The sequence below is a fragment of the Cyclopterus lumpus genome, chromosome 4, assembly GCF_009769545.1.
Source record: "Cyclopterus lumpus isolate fCycLum1 chromosome 4, fCycLum1.pri, whole genome shotgun sequence".
Classification (NCBI taxonomy): domain Eukaryota; kingdom Metazoa; phylum Chordata; class Actinopteri; order Perciformes; family Cyclopteridae; genus Cyclopterus; species Cyclopterus lumpus.
This window is the reverse complement of record NC_046969.1, coordinates 13,075,676-13,092,364: the sequence shown is the minus strand read 5'-3', so window position 1 is coordinate 13,092,364 and position 16,689 is coordinate 13,075,676. Positions and strand designations below refer to the sequence as shown.

General features: G+C 40.4%; 1 protein-coding gene across 1 annotated transcript; it reads right to left on the bottom strand.

Annotated features, from left to right (window-relative positions):
* Positions 1 to 76: 76 nt before the first annotated feature.
* On the bottom strand, positions 77 to 16,442 carry si:ch73-61d6.3 (occludin). Its single transcript, XM_034531166.1, has 9 exons — positions 16,283 to 16,442; positions 10,978 to 11,596; positions 10,108 to 10,302; positions 9,365 to 9,532; positions 3,303 to 3,466; positions 1,752 to 1,970; positions 943 to 1,114; positions 610 to 651; positions 77 to 411 (listed from the first exon to the last, which is right to left on the bottom strand). Exons 2-9 carry the CDS (start codon positions 11,575 to 11,577, stop codon positions 313 to 315), a joined length of 1,659 nt encoding a protein of 552 aa, XP_034387057.1. The 5' UTR covers positions 11,578 to 11,596; positions 16,283 to 16,442; the 3' UTR covers positions 77 to 312.
* Positions 16,443 to 16,689: the final 247 nt, after the last annotated feature.

Below are 16,689 nucleotides of genomic sequence, written 5' to 3'. Positions count from 1 at the left end.
CTTTTAAAAAAATTTTCAAACCACACCCTCAGATCCTCACAAGTAGCACTGCGAACAAAGATACTGAATCCTGCAGAGAAAAGGCCGTGTTTGCTGTGGTAGTGGCTACATAACTGATGTTCCCTATGTATGCATGCATGTGTGTGTGTGTGTGGGGGGGGGGGTTCTCCAGTGTGTGTTGATTCTGCACAGGTAACTTTGGTCTTGGCATGTCACTGTCTTTGTAGTATTTTGGAGTGTATCTTGGCTTGTGTGTCTGTGAGTGTTTGCTGTGTGGCCCACAGAGCTGAGTGTCAGGACTCAGTGGGTTCATCAGTGGTTCTTGTCGTAGTCCTTCACCATGCGTTTGATGTGGAACAGCTTGTGTCTCAGCCTGCGACACTCTTTCTTCTTAGTCCTGTAGTCTGATGTCTAAAGAGCAAGAAAAAATGATAAAAGCTCCATGAACTGTCAAGGAACATGTTTAGAAAATAAGTTTTGTGTGCAAAAGAATACTATGAAAACAAAATGAGGTGACATTTTGTAGCTGGATGTTAATAACTTAATGCTTCCACAAATAACTAGAATGGAGTTTAGTTTATTAAAGTATCATCAGAGATGTCTGTTCACCTGCTTCAGATCCTTCAACTGATTATATTCATCTGCTACAGCCTGTGGAAAAATGAAGAAAAAACATTATGAGATACATGTGATACTGTGTCTCTTACATACAAACTGAATGTTAAAAGATGTCAGCATATTAGAGCTGCAAACGTTAAAATGCTTACCTTAATATCTGACAATTGTAAGGAAAGAGAAGCTTGTTTGGTCACCAACAAGAATACAATTGTCTTTATTCGTGTGGCTTATTTTTTCACTATTTAAGTTACAATGAAAGTTTTAATTTAGGCTCATACATTCCTTTCTCCTGAGTATACGAGGTGAGCACTGCACATATCTGACCTGGTATTTGGCAGAGGTTTCATCCAGTGTGTCCAGCTGCCGGCTGAGTTTGTTCAACTGGTCATTAATGTCGTCCATCTCAGTACACAGGCGCTTGTATTCCCTAAGGTCGACATCAAACTCCCTCTTATAGTCTTGACGCTGATCATCCGATGTTATATCTGGATAAGTACTGGAGGAGGAGGAGGAGGAGGAGTAGGAGGAGGAGGAGGAGGAGGAGGAGGAGGAGGAAAGAGAGAGAGAGAGAGAATCAGAGTTAAAACTCATCAGAAAGACTTAACCTCAAATTTACTACTGAACCACATAATGCAGTGCACCGCTCAATGAGGAATAGTGTAGGTGCTGGTTTCAATAATGCTGTGTTAGTCTGGGTGGATCGAACCACAGCCAAATATAACTGATTTCTCATAAACTACAATGACGCCCATGTTTTGTACCTTTGGCCCAATTCTCCTTATTCTTGAGTGCAGCCCATGTGAACTTGAATGCCTCAGAGGATTAACTACCCTCCTGGACAGAGAGAAGCGCTTACAGACTGAAGCCTTTTCCAAGCTTCGCTGTTTAAGCATCTGTTTATTTATTATTCTGTACTTCAACCAAAAGATATACCAGCTGCGTGTTCCTGGAAATAATGTCACTCTAATGTGAGCTTGATTTTCTGAGCTTACAGTTGTTCATCTAAATCCAAGAATGTGGGTCTGGTCCTGAGGGAGAGACTGCAATCAACATTCTTTGTTCTAAGTCTAACGTTTCCATTTTTAATCCAGACAAAGTATGAGCAGCACGGAAATACAACAGTACATTCTTACTTTTCCTGCTCTTCTCTGTCAAGTTCATTGCCTGTTTCTCCTCCGGTGGTGTACTCTGTCTCATACTGAGACTCATCCAGCTCGGGGTTGCGTCTGCGTCGCTTGCCCCTGTTGGCAGAGGGTTTGCGACCCCCGCCAGTCTCCTCTGACGGGCTGGAGCTGGTTCTTCCACCATGGGAGAAGGCTTCTGATGGTCTGCTGGTGGTCCTCTCTGAGTACCTGGAGGACAGCAACATAAACATTTTTAATTCTGTAATGACTGGCTTCCATTGGACCCACTGATGAGAACGTATTTTTCATGGAAATAGCATTACAGTACAATTACATATATATTCAGAATAAAACCTTAAATGTGTAGAGGTTGAAATTGTGTGAAATTGTGCTCCACATAGAACAAATAAAGCTATCGTGACCCAAGTAACACCAGGAACTTAAATTAAGTATAATGTGAGACAGTGTCTACAGAAAACATATATTAACTTATATGGCCCAGACAGATAACATATGTAGGAAGGTGAACACTTTGAACCACTGATGATTATTGTTTCTTACACCCTACACAAATTGTAGGGTGTAAGTGCCATGTGGAGGGCCCTCAGTGAGCAGGAAGCAGGTACAGCCCATTAGAAAAAAACATGCCCAGTTTTGTTTGTAGGGATTTGTAGAGGAATCCAAATCCAGCGGTGCAAATATGACAACTTCTTACAAAAAGGCGGTCAACAATAGAGCTCTCCGACATTCCTCTGCTTATGAAAATGCCAGCTACGTTTACTTTGTGAGAGAGGAAATTGTCAAACAATAATATTCTTTGAACCAAATCTAAATCCTGCTTCTTTTTTTTTTTTGTCCTAGAGTTGAATATTAACAGTGCAATTTACCTTAATCAGAGGATTCAGAGCATGGCTTGCTTTTTCAAAGGTACTGAGATGTTAAGATGTTAAGCAATGTACCTTTTGTCACACACACACACACACATACACACACACACACACAGTGTGCATGATAAATCATTTCTAGCATTAAAGGAAAGCAAATACATTTGTTCACAAACATCCTGCCTTTTTCCTTCCGAAGAGATTTCAATAAACAGGAGAAAAAAAACACGGGCAAGTTAATCCAATAAGGGCTCAAAGGTCACACACACAGAGCTCAATTTGTGGGCAGGGCAATATGTTTTCATAGGCTTTAAAACAGAGTAGTGATTAGATATCGCTTGTGTAGTCACATGTTTGGAGGTTCATTGTTTGTGTGGAATCTTTGTATTACAGTGTGCAGAGTTAAATGTTGAAGCTATTTTCTCTTCTGCTGTTGGACTTTTCCACACACCTGCCTGATTGAAGTGCAGAGTCCATCCATCCATCCATCCATCCATCCATCCATCTATCTATCTATCTATCTATCTATCTATCTATTTATTCATATGTTGTATACCTAATATATCGCTCTTCCGCTAAAACACAAAAATATTGTCTGATAATAATATCTTCTGATTTGAGTGTATAAATATTTAATCTGAGCTGAAAAGGGAGGCTGAGAATACAGGTTACCCACTCTTTGTTGTCGTAGATGTCCTCATTGTAGGAGCTGCTGTCCACCTTGGCCGGGGGGAAGGAGATGACACTGTTCGCTGAGGCGTTGAGCAGCCCGGCTCCCTTCTCTGACACCAGCAGGGTTGGGGCGTCTTGAACACTGCGGCTTTCCTCCACATTGTTTACCTATAGCAGGCAGGAAACAGAAGGGACAGACTCAGCAAACACAAACAAACAACTCAAGCGCTTACAAAGAACAGGCTACAGGCTCATTTTCTGGCTGGCATCCTGTTAAAGAATCTGTTATTTTTCTCCTTGAAAGAACAGTCAGGCATGTAATTGGACAGCAAAGGCCAGCTTGTCAAATGAGGGTTATCCGATTGGTTCCCCGTGCTTGAAAAGGTCAAGACGACCAAAACAAAGGATGACTAAAGGCTAATTGTAAAATCAACCCAACACAATAAAGCAAAACGTTTGAGACTGGAATTAAATACCATTGATTTTCTTTTGTTTACAGCATTTCATTAAATCTTTTTCTAAAAGCCCTATAACCTAAAAAGAGTAGAACATATACACAGAACATATCTGACAATAATTCCAACTTTGCTTTTACTTCTTTCTATTGTCTTATTTCTTCATGAACACCTGGAACGGATTTGTTCATCCTTTCTGTCTTTAAACAAAAGGTCTGTCATGTAAATAAATGTATTGTCAAGTCCTTCCTGTGAGTTCAGGCAGCCTGCATGAGGGAATTCCTCACAATGAAGGCCTCAGGGGTGGTTACTGTTTCCCCCACTGGTTCCAGTAAACGTATCAATCATTAGAATCTTTTACACAACCTCTACACAAAGCATTCAACTTTAAACGAGTCCTACAGTTTCTCTACTACGTGGAGGGCTAACTGGCTTTAGCGGAGACCCTTTGGATGTTTTTTAAATATAATAACACAAAGACAATGTTAGGCAGGTTTTGAATTAAGCATGCACATGGTATCTGGCTTAGTACATTAAATAGCACTGTAAGTGGTTGGGGTGATGTTACTTTTGAAAACTGCAAGGCATCGTGAGGAATTGTGTTCCTCTGAAATAAGACCTCTAACATCTACTGCACCTGCACAATAAGTCAATAATGTTTACTGTAATGTATTTCAGAACCAGTGCTGCTTCGAGGTGAGAGTTTACTATTCCCCAACTTTATAAAACTCTAAAAAAACATTCACCCTCCTGCTTACTTAGGGTGGTACATTACTGAGCAATCTCCTAAATTCCTCACAGTGCAGGAGCATCAGCCTAGCCCCCAAAAAACAATAATGACGGTGGGTGGAGTGTTGGGGTGGGGGAGAATTGCCCTTCTTGCAGCTGCAGGGGAATCCTATTTGAAAACTGCACTACATGTAAGAATCTCAACAATGCACTCTCAGTGTGCAGCCCGGCGGCTGCTGGGCTGAGAGCAGAGTGTGTAAGCATGTGTGTAACAGTAGGAATGTGAGATGTTGTTGAGGGGCTGACGGAGCAAAGCAAAGCACAGCAACATTCAAAGTGAGGGAGAATGTGTGATGAAAGAAGGAGAAGCAGAGACATGATGGAAAAGGGTTGAGATGTCTATTTGAGTTAAAAATCACTCTTAATTGCAGGGATGTGCTTTACCAAAGATGATGCACTTTAGCTGTGCAAAACTATTGTGAACGTATATACACTATGTTTTATTGATTGGCAGCAATTGACATATTTAAAACTGAAAATACAATGATTGTTGCAAATGTTCAAGCCACCATCGACTTTGGACCGCATCCTCTGTATGGACAACTATAGCTGGGACTTTACGTCAGCTGTAGATAAGAAGGTTAATTTGTGAAGATTAGCAATGAGTTGTCTTTTTATTAAAACATCGGCAATCATTTTGAAAATTAAAATAAAAATCATCACTGTAGTGTTCAGTCTGCCCTCAGTCCAACATGAGAGGACAAAGAAGTAGAGCTTGTCAATCACACTGAAGCTACAGGGGCAGTGTCCATTTGTATATTGGATTAAATCCAAAGTGGAAGAAGGAGACTCTTATTTTTGTTTAGTCCTTTCAGAAGGTAATCTCCTGGTGGCAGGACCAAACAAAAATATGAGTTTCTGCCACTAAACCAACTATCAAAACATACACTGACCGTACAGCCAGCAGATTGTGGCAAAGTAAACACAGAGATTTTGACCGGCAGGTTTGGTTGAATTTTGCAAGTTCTTGCACATCTGTAAATTAGTAGTTGGCCCTGACCTTTTTTGTTTGTTTGTTGTACTGATGACTGTAAATGTAGGTTGTATGGAACTAGTAAAAGAGATGAAATGCTGCCCCTTATTTATTTGGAGCATGTGGCCATGGAATTACACGTTGCACCTTTAATGTCTACACAATATAATGTTATAACAATGTTATACTTTTGCTTCAAGCTACATTCACTCTCTATTTAGAAGTGTAAAAGGCATCTATAAAACCAGCCGAGGATGCTTTAACTCTGAGCTGTGCAGTTGTGCTTTAATGTTTCCAGCACACAGACAGCCCTGCAGAGACCAACTCTGATGACCTCATGCAGCACAGACACAATGCAGCAACTGAATGAGGCCAGTGTGAGGTCATCAGAGCATGGCAGGCCTCCCTGAGCTCAGCAACAGAGATGGGTCCAATCTCAAACCAACCACAGCCTTAGACTGCCACTGGCCTTGTGTTTAAAGGAGTCAAACAAGCCTGATGACTCATTTTGTGGCACAGATACAGTATGTAGGTAGCGCAGCAACAAAGAAAATAAATAAACGCAGTGTGGAGCTTTGGAAATATGAGGGAAATTAGTTCAATTCTACCACACTAACATACCCAGTTTATTGAGGTTGTTCCAACGATAAAATATGTAACTATAGACAATAAGAAAGTCATCAGACAACTAAAGTCAAATATGTTCCTACCTTCATGATTTCTTTTAAATCTCTGGGACTGACTATCTAAATACAGCAGCAGTGTACATTACTGCACCTACAATAAGGTGACATCAGTCCAGCATGGCTCCATGATCAGACACTCGTCATAGTACTCACTCTAGGCTTGACTCATCTACTCTGCGCTGCCTGTACACCTCAATGTGATATATCCATGTTCTAGGTAAAGACAACCACTCTTAAAAACAAACAGCTTGATATAATCCAACAAAACACCATGTCTGTTTTTTGCTTCTTTTGGTATTTTCATGTCAGTGCAAAAGATAAAGTGACTAATTTGACCAAATATTAGAGCTAAGCTAATACTAGTACGTTCTTAAACAACCTGTTACTAAAATAAAACAATTATCACACCATTTAAATAAGGTTTGGATGCTAAACGTATCACTGTCAGTAAGCAAGGGCAAATAGATGAGCAGATGAAAGGACTAAGAGCAATATTTATTTTTATTTAATTGTTTTCTAATTATTTCTATATATTTCACTTGCATTTGGCATTCATGTACACTATGCCATGTGTCTGCATGTATTGGTTTGTGTTCTTGACACTCCCCTGCACAATCTTTAAACAGACATTGGATGTGGACATTACGTGTTCGGGAGGATGCTGACTACAGTTTTTAGAAACAGAGAGGAAATATTCTATAAACCTAGTTTTGAGAAGCAGAACAGTAAAAAATGACATGCAAAAAGAGTGCACAGATGTGCAGGTGTTTCAAACCTGGTTTAGAGAACTAGAACTAGACTGTCATGTTGGTATTATTATTCATTTAAAACCCGAGCTTTTGATGTTAACTCATTGCCATTTACTTTATGAAACATTCATAAATTGAAAAGTGGCAGGTCGAGTCAATAATCAACCCATATCTCAGGTCTCATGGGACTAGCGTGATGTTGACGTTAATATACCTGAAGGCCGTCTCTAGAAACCGCCTGTTTGCTTACTATCTTCTCAAATGGTTAATGATTATTCAGAGTGAAACCAGGTAGTAGACCATGAGCAAACATCACTGACCCTGAACAAAGTGACTCAGTCAGAGGAAACATTATTACGGTAGTGTGACCATTTCCCTGCGGGATCCTGTAAACTCATAAAGATTTGTATGTAACGTTTCATTTGGACTTTCAACTCAAACAATGAAAACATATGAAAGATTTGAATTGGTGAACAACATTAGGACATATTGTGTCACATAGCATAACAAGTGACAAACCAACTTTGGTAATGTGCAAAGTTGCAACTCAGTGTTACTGCATCACCACCGTCACCTAACCTATCTTTACAACTGATGACTACCTTAGCAGGAGGACTACCTCACTAGGGACCAACTTCCTTGACCTACTTTACATCAGTGTAAGTACAACATCAGTGTAGGTACAGAATCAGTGTTTCCTAAAGGATTAGATTATATGTTTTGGTTTTAGTACAAATTCTGGAAGCACCAAATAACCACAGCATTTTGAGATTGTGGTATTTCACAAGCGACATAGTACAGTCATTCAAAGGGTTAAAAATGACCAAATGACTAATGGCTGCAGACTCTGGACACTGAGCTGTACTGGTGCTGCTTTACATTAGAGCAGTGTGCAACACCATTGAGCATGCTACACTCGTAAAAAGACTAACGGATTGGGTTGGCACTTCTGGAACGGCTCCGGAGTGGTTCTCCTCTTATCTGTTAAATAGAAAATGTTCTGCCTCAATTGATTCATTCATCCCCTCAACTGCACAGACAACATGTGGCATACCTCAGGGATCTATTATTCAACCACTTGTTTTCTCTCCATATATGCTTCCTTTAGGTCATATCATTTAGCACCATAACACCTAATTTCACTGTTGAGCAGACGATACACACTTGTATCTCTCCATTAAACCTTCTGAATACAACAAGCTAGCCAAACTACAGAGCTGCATAGTTGAGAGACTGGATGTCACAAAGCGTTTTGCACTGCTTGGTCCCCTTACCTCAAATATTAAGGGCACTGATAAGAACCTAAGCTAAGCTTTGGAAATAAGGGTGCTATTGTCACTGCTTGGCCGTGACTCTCGTCCCTTTCTCTCTTTTCCTTGTTTGTCCCCTGTTACGTGTGTGTGTGTGTGTGTGTGTGTGTGTGTGTGTGTGTGTGTGTGTGTGTCTCGTGGGCGTGGCTTCCGGCAACTGGCAATCATCTCCACACCTGCACGTCATCTCCGGCACCTGTCTCCAATCACATCATCAAGTCCTCCCTGTTAAAACACCCTGGCTTCCCTCTCTCCAGTTGCCAGATTATTGCATCATTTACAGTGGTACCTCGACTCTCGGCTTCACTAAGAAACGTACTTTGCTTGTTACTTGTGATTTCCTGCTAACCCCTGTTCCCTGTGCCCAGGAATCCTGTACCTGCCCTTCCGCTCAGCCGCCGCCGCTCACGCCACCTCCGCTCACGCCACCTCCGCTCACGCCACCTCCGCTCACGCCACCTCACCACCCCATCTACGCTCTCCCGGTTCTCTACAATAAACTATTTACCTCCACCCAACCTTGCCTCCCCGTGTCTGCGCTTGGGTCCGGCACAACCGAACCCTCACAGCTATACAAATAAAATTATTATGCTTGTTTTTATTATTTGTGGTGGTAGCTGAACAGGAGCTTGTGCGTTTGCTTTGTATTGATTACTTTGATTGAAATAATAGTACAATATGGTGTTCATTAATATTCATAACATTTTGAATATTTCATTATTGAATTTGTATTCATCCACCACATGATTGGACACTCTTTCTGCTAACTAAATGGGCTCAAATCGTAGTATTCAGAAAAATTAAAATGGAAAACACAGAGTTTGGGAAAAAGACGAAACCTCGGAAAAATAAAGCCTGATTTGGGCGGGTGTGACCCCAACACAAGATGGTCTCTAGTTTCATCCTCTAATCAAATCTGAAAACATTGTATTCCATAAATTGTTCTGAATTTGGATTTAAACCCTCTGTGACCCTGTTCAGTTGACTGCAAGCTGTTCATGCACAAACTCAGGGTCAGTTGGGGTCGGAAATAGGATTTTTCTTTGTAAATCCCATGTAAACACAGTCTTATTAAACTGTGACTACCATCCTGTTGTCTCTTACCCATTCCTCTACGTCTCTGCCCTCTGAGGCCTTCCCACTAACAAGCGGCTGTTCCCAGTGGATATTTGGTTTCCCGTAGCGCCAGATCTTCCCTCTTGTTTTGTGTGCAAAGAATGCTGCAACACCGAAGGCAATGACAACCAGAAATCCACACATCATGGCAACTCCCTAGAAAAGCAAGAACATGGGATTACAATCTGGAAAGTTCTCAAAGAGATAAGACAAAACTGATTTTTCCTGCAACTCAAAGTACACAAATAAACGTGTAACTTCATTCAGCAAAATACATATCACAATGTGTTGCTCTTTGTACCCAAAAACTGTAACAAATGGTGCATGATAACCAATTACAAAACACTACAGGACTGATAAAAAAAGAAGTTGTTGAGTAATATACGTAACATAAGTAACCCCACATCATTTCATCACATTCATTTTATGGACACAAACCTAATCATCATCAACAACAATGATTCTGATAATAAATTAATAATCTAATAACAAACAATGCCAAATATTTACAGCTCCAAACATGTGAGGATTTGCTGCTTGTCTTTGTTTTGGGCTTTTAGTTCAGACAAAATAGTTAGTTGAAAATATATTTCACTCGAGCTCAATCAATTTTAAACAATATTATAAATATTTAAATGTTAATATTCATTGTTAGAAAAACTAAATCTACTTGATCCTGAAGAGTGTCACCTCAAATACTAACCATCAATATCTACTTAATATTTACACACCTCCTGTGGGTCAACAAAGCAGTAATGGTAGAGATACTGGTTGTACATGGGGAAGCCTCCCACTCCTCCCATCTGTGAGTAGCTGCTGGTCTGGTAGAGGTTCTGGCACATCATTAACATCGGATTGTACATCATACTGGAGGAGCCCTGGGCCATGGGGTTCACCCCAACAATGTAGACGATGCTGATGATGCCCTGGAACAAACAATGATTGATAACAATGAGCACAAATAAACTGTAACACCCCTACAGGTTTAGGAAAATCTCAAATGTTTGGGAATTATTTAATATAGGGAAAGTCCAGCCAACTTGTATATATTTTCCTATAATGAAGACTTATGGATATTTGCCACAGACCCCTAATTATTTAGTTTAGAGTGTGAAGTTTGCGCAGCATTTTCAATTTTCAACCCTTTTCATATACAATTGCAAATGTCCAGTATGCAATATTTGATGCATTCAAAGCCTCTGTGGGCTGGGTGTGTATGACATGAATACAAACAAAATGTACACAATTCAATTTAACAATACGCTAGGAGCTGCAAAATCGATGAGACATAATGTATGTTATTTCTGAGAATAAAAGCCAATGTGCTAAACTCTGATTATTATTGGTTTAGGAAAAGCTAAATTGTAATAACTATAACTATAGTCAAGTACATCTCTTGCCCAGCACATTTCTGATTAGTCTCCAGTCTGATTTAAAGTTCTCTATGATCTACTTAGATTGAGATTTCTGTAATATTTTGATCTCATGTCCCCTCTCCAGATACATATTGTGCTTCAAATGAATCACCCATCACCAGTGTCATGTTTTATGTCTGCTCCATATAAAGTGATTGGAGACTATGGAATGTGAATGAGTCTTACCTGCAGGATAGCCATAATGATGCTGGCTATCATGAGGGCCAGAAAGAACTTCCTGCTGCGGACAGTGTTGGATTTAGAGAAGCTGGTAATGAAGAAGGCCAGCGCCCCTATGAAGTTAATGGCTGCCATGGCAATCATGGTGGTTTTGGCTGAGTAAGGTGAGATGTAGGAACCATGGCTGTTGCCGTAGCCTCCTCCGTAACCACCGTATCCTGAGCCGTAGCTCCCACCACCGTATCCACCGCCACCGTATCCACCGCCACCGTATCCACCGCCACCGTATCCACCGCCATAGCCCATTCCCATTCCCATTCCATACTGCATGTCCCACATGAGAGTGGAGGCCACGCAGGCAAATATCGCCACAGACAACACGATCACCGTAGCCATCATGGCCTTGATGATCCCCGGAGGTGACAGCCATTTGTAGAAGAGCTGCGGTTTGTCCTCAATGTAGTAAGATCCTGGAGGAGGTGGGTATGCGTTGTATTCGCTCTGAGGAGTATGGAAGCTGCCTGGAGGGCCAAAGCCATTGTTGGATGGCGAGCTGAAAGGAGGACTGTAGACCGGCGGACTCTCGTAGTGCTGCTTGTCAAACATCGCTCAAAGATGTCCCAAACTGTAAAAAGAAAAGCCAGAACAAAACCAAAATAGTTTGTGGATAGTAGAGAGAGCAAAGTGTACTGCACAAAGCTAGTAAGATTTGTCCGGCTCTGTTTTTCAGCAGCACTGATATGAGTAATGCTACGTGGAGATATGGGAAGTTAGGCGTGACTGAGATTTAGTAACAGAACAGTGTACATGTTTTACCATTTCCAAGAGAGTGATTTATGAGGGCACAAGTTTGGCTCGCCTAGTACTAAACTACATTAGAACTGCTTTCCTACATTAACAGAACATATACATATTAGAAGATTGACCTTAAGCTGTGAGGTTTCTGAACCAGCAAAGTCACAATCAGTGTGGAGATGTCAGTACCAGGATAGGGAGCGCAGCCAAACAACAATACTTTCCTTTTTGCCTCTTCAGAGACTGGATGAGTCTCTCTCCAGCCTCCACAATGTCCAGCCAGTCTTTGAACATTTCAACTCCCCAAGCTATTTTTGTTGTTTTCTTTCTCGTTACAAATCTCACAGCGAGATATCCAAGGCTACAGTGTATACGACTTAACAATGCTCATTCTTCTACATTGAGACCTACAGGGCGGGGGCTGCCTACATGTTTCAGTGAAAGGGCATGTAAAGGGCATGTAAACAGTAGAGAAAGTTACATTAATGCTTCTTTTACTTTTTTGGCAACTTAAATCTCAACCTGATATGACCACAATGCGTCCTTGTAACGTAGTGAAAATGGCCAGCACATGTTCCCAGAGCCAAAGGTCAGATCAACAGGCCAGACCACAATGTTTTCAAAATGTATCACTAAATAAATCATCACTTTTGATAAGCTGCAGGTAAAGAATATGTTTTACATTGGTTTCCTGTTCAGGCACCTTGATGGAAATGAGAGGGAGTAAAGTTTGATTTATGCGAACTGTATCTGCGAAGGCCAAAGTGACGTCACCATATCAGACACTGAGACACGCGAGGAAAATTCCCGCACGATGTGATATGAACGAGCCAAACGTTTCCAACTCACAATTAGACGGCAGCTCACATCCGTGCAACTGTCCATATAACCAAGCCTTAGCGGCTATTGAAAAACTTAGACAGACAGACAGACAGAGAGACGGTCCCTGGCACTACACCCAGTCTCCAGTCCCCGGTAATAACTCTCCTTTCTTTATGGGGCACTGGCACAAACAGCAGAAGAAGTCTCGCCTCAGAGCCTCCACCCAAGACACCTTCCCATTATTCCATCCCTCATTCCTCCATATCCTTCATCCCCCTCACAATTCCTCCTGTCCACAGACTCTCCTCTCCCCCTTCTCTCCCTCCCTCCGTAACTTCTTGCCTTTGTTTTGGGAGCAGGAGGGGCAAAAGTCAAGGCTGCTCGTCACAGGAACAATGTTGCCATGGAGTCTGGGTAAAAAAAAGAAAATTGGGGCACTGTCCAGGGAGGATCAAACAAGGGCTCCTCTGTGCTGCTCCTTAGTGGAGTGAGGCAGGGGAACAAGACAGAAAGAGGGGAGGACAGGTGGATGTTGTGCACATCGGTGTCAGGTGTCCTTTAATGTTGATAAACAGTCTGTCTTCTAAGCTAGTGGGTCTTAGTTTAATGTCTACTGTCAGGGATTGAAATTACAATGAAACCAAATTACAATGAAACCAAATTATACTTACAATTGTAAGTTCTACATCCCAAGGATATAACATTAGGGAAAGTACAACATTGTGAGCACAAACTGGCTCTTTGTCAGATGCTGAGGAATCAAAGGCTTCTAATCTAATCTAAATCTCTCTAAACCTGCCAAAGAGCCAATAAGAAAAACGTAATTTCTTCAATGTATTAAGTAGGAATGTTCTACAGGAGCATTTGACAGTCGTGCGAAGACTGCGTTTTTTGCAGCTGGAGCTGCAATGAATAATGGTTTAACATTTGATGGTTTTAGCTTCTCAAATATACCAATATGCTTGCTTGGTCTTAGTTATAGAAAACAGAATATCTTTGGGTTTTGGACAAAGCAAAACATTTGGTGACATTTACTTATATTGGGCCATTTCCACTATGTTTTGACATTTTATTGACAAAAAGAATAAGTCAAAACATATATGTATAATTGGCAGATTAATCGATAATGATAATAATTCTTATTTGCAGCTGTAGACTCAGTATGTGGATGAGAAAGATGGGATTGTCTCTTCCACACTAATTGTTAAGGCCATCAATACTACAATCGCTTATCTGGGACATTTGCTTTGCATTAAGGGAAAGTAGGCGGCAACTAATGTTTATTTTCATTGTAGTTTAATCTGTTGATTATTATTTACAATTAATCGATTAGTTCTTTAGTCTATAACATTTTGATCAGTGTTTCCCAAAGCCCAAGATGACAATCCTCAAATGTCTTGTTTTGTCCACAAATCGAAGATTTTCAGTTAACTGTCAAATAGGAGTAAGAAACCAGAAATATTATTGATTTTTAAAATAGTTGACGACTTTTATTATTGACAAAGAATCGATTAATCTTAAAAGCTCTGAGGGGAAGCTTTTTTGTTCTGTAATAGCAACTTCCCTGAACACAGTGAAATGTACTTTAACTCAGCAGTAGTAGTAGCAGAAGCAGTAGTAATACTACAGTGCTGTTTGTCTAAAACTGGCTCACAAATTTCATTTTCATGCTGGGCGGAAAGCAGTGTTTGGACCACAGTCACAGGTCAGGTCAGACACCCACCGGCCGCAGCCTGGACTCCTCTACAACACAGAGACTCTATCATCTGCTGCTGGTAATGGCATTCCAGTCATACAGTCACATGTCTCACATCTGTCAAAAACAATTAGGCCCATGCCCAATGTAGACTGGGACCCACTGATATACACACAGGAGTCAGCCAAGACTTCCTGCCCAAAAACACCCCGCTGAAAAATACCTGGGTCTTAAAAAATTTATAAAAAGACCTGTGGAATTTGTGGGAAAAAACACAATATGCATTCAGTTGCATGCATAACAAAATATATATATATAGTATATATAAGCCTATGATTAATAATCAGAGCACTCACATCCAAACATAGCACTATGAGAGAAGTAGATACATTTTGAATTTATGAATGACTCTCTAAAATCAGCTGATTGATTGTCCCTTCACTTTCCTGTTGTTTCCTTTCTGTCTGTGGATTAATAAAATGTGCAAAATGAAATTAGAAGGGGAAAAAAGCATGCAGGCTAAGAAACCGTGTCTCTCTGTCTATTGATCTCCGCTCCCTGTCCGTACGAACCACTGCGGTGCTAACGGCCTACACAAATATGTCATCCATGCACCACTTTACTTCCTTTTTTTGTGTTTTGTTCAGGTTGATCTGGTCCTTTATTAGTTGAATCAGTTTGAACATTGTTTGTGATGTTGATGGGTTAGTCGAAACTTCGCCCCCACAGTCAAACAACTCAATTTGCTTCACCACTGTCTCTAAAACAGATGCTGTACACACGCACGTAGATGCACTGATTTTTGGTTTTGGTTCTGACTTTAACAGCAATATTGAAATATTACTCCATTTATTTTGGATTGCACGTTTTGCTGGACCTAGTTGTTATGTAAAAAATGCGTTGCCACTGATTTGGAAACCACAGGTCAAGAATTGGTTGCCAATTTCTCAAAATGGTTGCCAATGGAAATCCTTACTGTTGAGCCCTGCAATTCATGACATAAACACACACACATTTAACATTATCATGACAAAAACATCAACATTACCAGCTTACAGGTTGTGAACCTGCTGTGAATTTAGTTTTGACGAATGTCATTGTTGGAAAGTCACCATTGACATTACTCAAATACTGTACCTGAGGGCGATGATGAGGTACTTTAGTGGTACTTTACTGAGGTACGTTTGAGGTATTTCCATTTTATGCTTCTTTATAATATAATAATATTTATTGGAAGTCAATATTGTACTTATTACAGCGCTACATTTATTTATAATACATTTATTTAAAATATTAGTAACTTTAATTATTATTCAAACAAAATATAAATCAACTAATTAATGATGATGTATTATTACAGATTGAGTTGCACAGCAGTATACAATGTAGTTGCAATTGTTGAAGCTTGGGCATACACATTAGTGCATCATTCTGAAATGAGCCATTCTACATAATGATTACTTTTACTGTGGGTACTTTATTAAGTATATTTTGATTCTATTACAATGTGTTTACACTGTGGCATTGCTACTTTTAGTCATGCAATAGGTCTGAGTAGCGTTAAATTCCTTCGCCACTAATGTACGCTATTTGTTTCAACCCACAATTAGTTTGTTTAAATCCAAAATCTATCAGATGTTGTATTAGATATTAAACTAGTCATTAAACACCGACTACCTTTATCCAGATACCTTTTCCTTGGTATGGTTTCTTTGCTTTGTACTAGTTTCTTGTATTGATCGTTTTGACTCGTTTACGACCAATAACCCACTTTAACGTTAGCTCATGAACGTGCCGTGGTTAGCAGCACCATGAGGGGTCCACCTGTTACAAACCTACCGATACTACTAAAGGTAATGTTCACTCCAATGCCTTAAGGGCAGCGACTTTGAACCACTTGACAAGAAGACATACATTTAATGCAAGTTTAGTCTAACAGAATAACTCGACTTACTATTTTTAGTTGATATTTAACTTTTAAGCTCCATGTTTTCTTACCTGAGGATCGCTGAAGGAGTCCCTGTTTCCTGTGAAAACTCTCCTTATTCTGAAAGTTTGGAACAGTTCAGAAACCAATATGTCCGTCAACAAAATAAACCGAATGTTTACATTAATATGAAAGTGAACTTCTTAACGTGAGACTAAATGTCGCTTTAAGCTGCTGTCCCGGGCGGAGACGGACAACGGTTTCCTTCACAGTCAACCAGCTTCTGAACAAGTGCTTTGTCCCGCCTGTCCGCGGTGATGAGGCCCACAAGACCGCAGCACCGCCGAGGTTCAACCGCCAGAGGTCGGGCTTTTTACGGTTTAAAGCGACCAGACGGATGCAGAAACTGGGAAACTGGAAGAAAATAAATACGGTTTCAATGCAATTAATCAATAATAAAATGATAATAAAGAAAGTA

Bases quoted from the DNA above. Each gene is read 5' to 3' on its own strand.
- si:ch73-61d6.3 (XM_034531166.1), bottom strand. From the start codon at position 11,577: ATGTTTGACAAGCAGCACTACGAGAGTCCGCCGGTCTACAGTCCTCCT. The intron at 652-942 runs GTCAGATATGTG...ATTTTTCCACAG, and splicing joins AAACCTCTGCCAAATACCAG to GCTGTAGCAGATGAATATAA. The intron at 412-609 runs GTGAACAGACAT...CTTGCTCTTTAG, and splicing joins AGTTGAAGGATCTGAAGCAG to ACATCAGACTACAGGACTAA.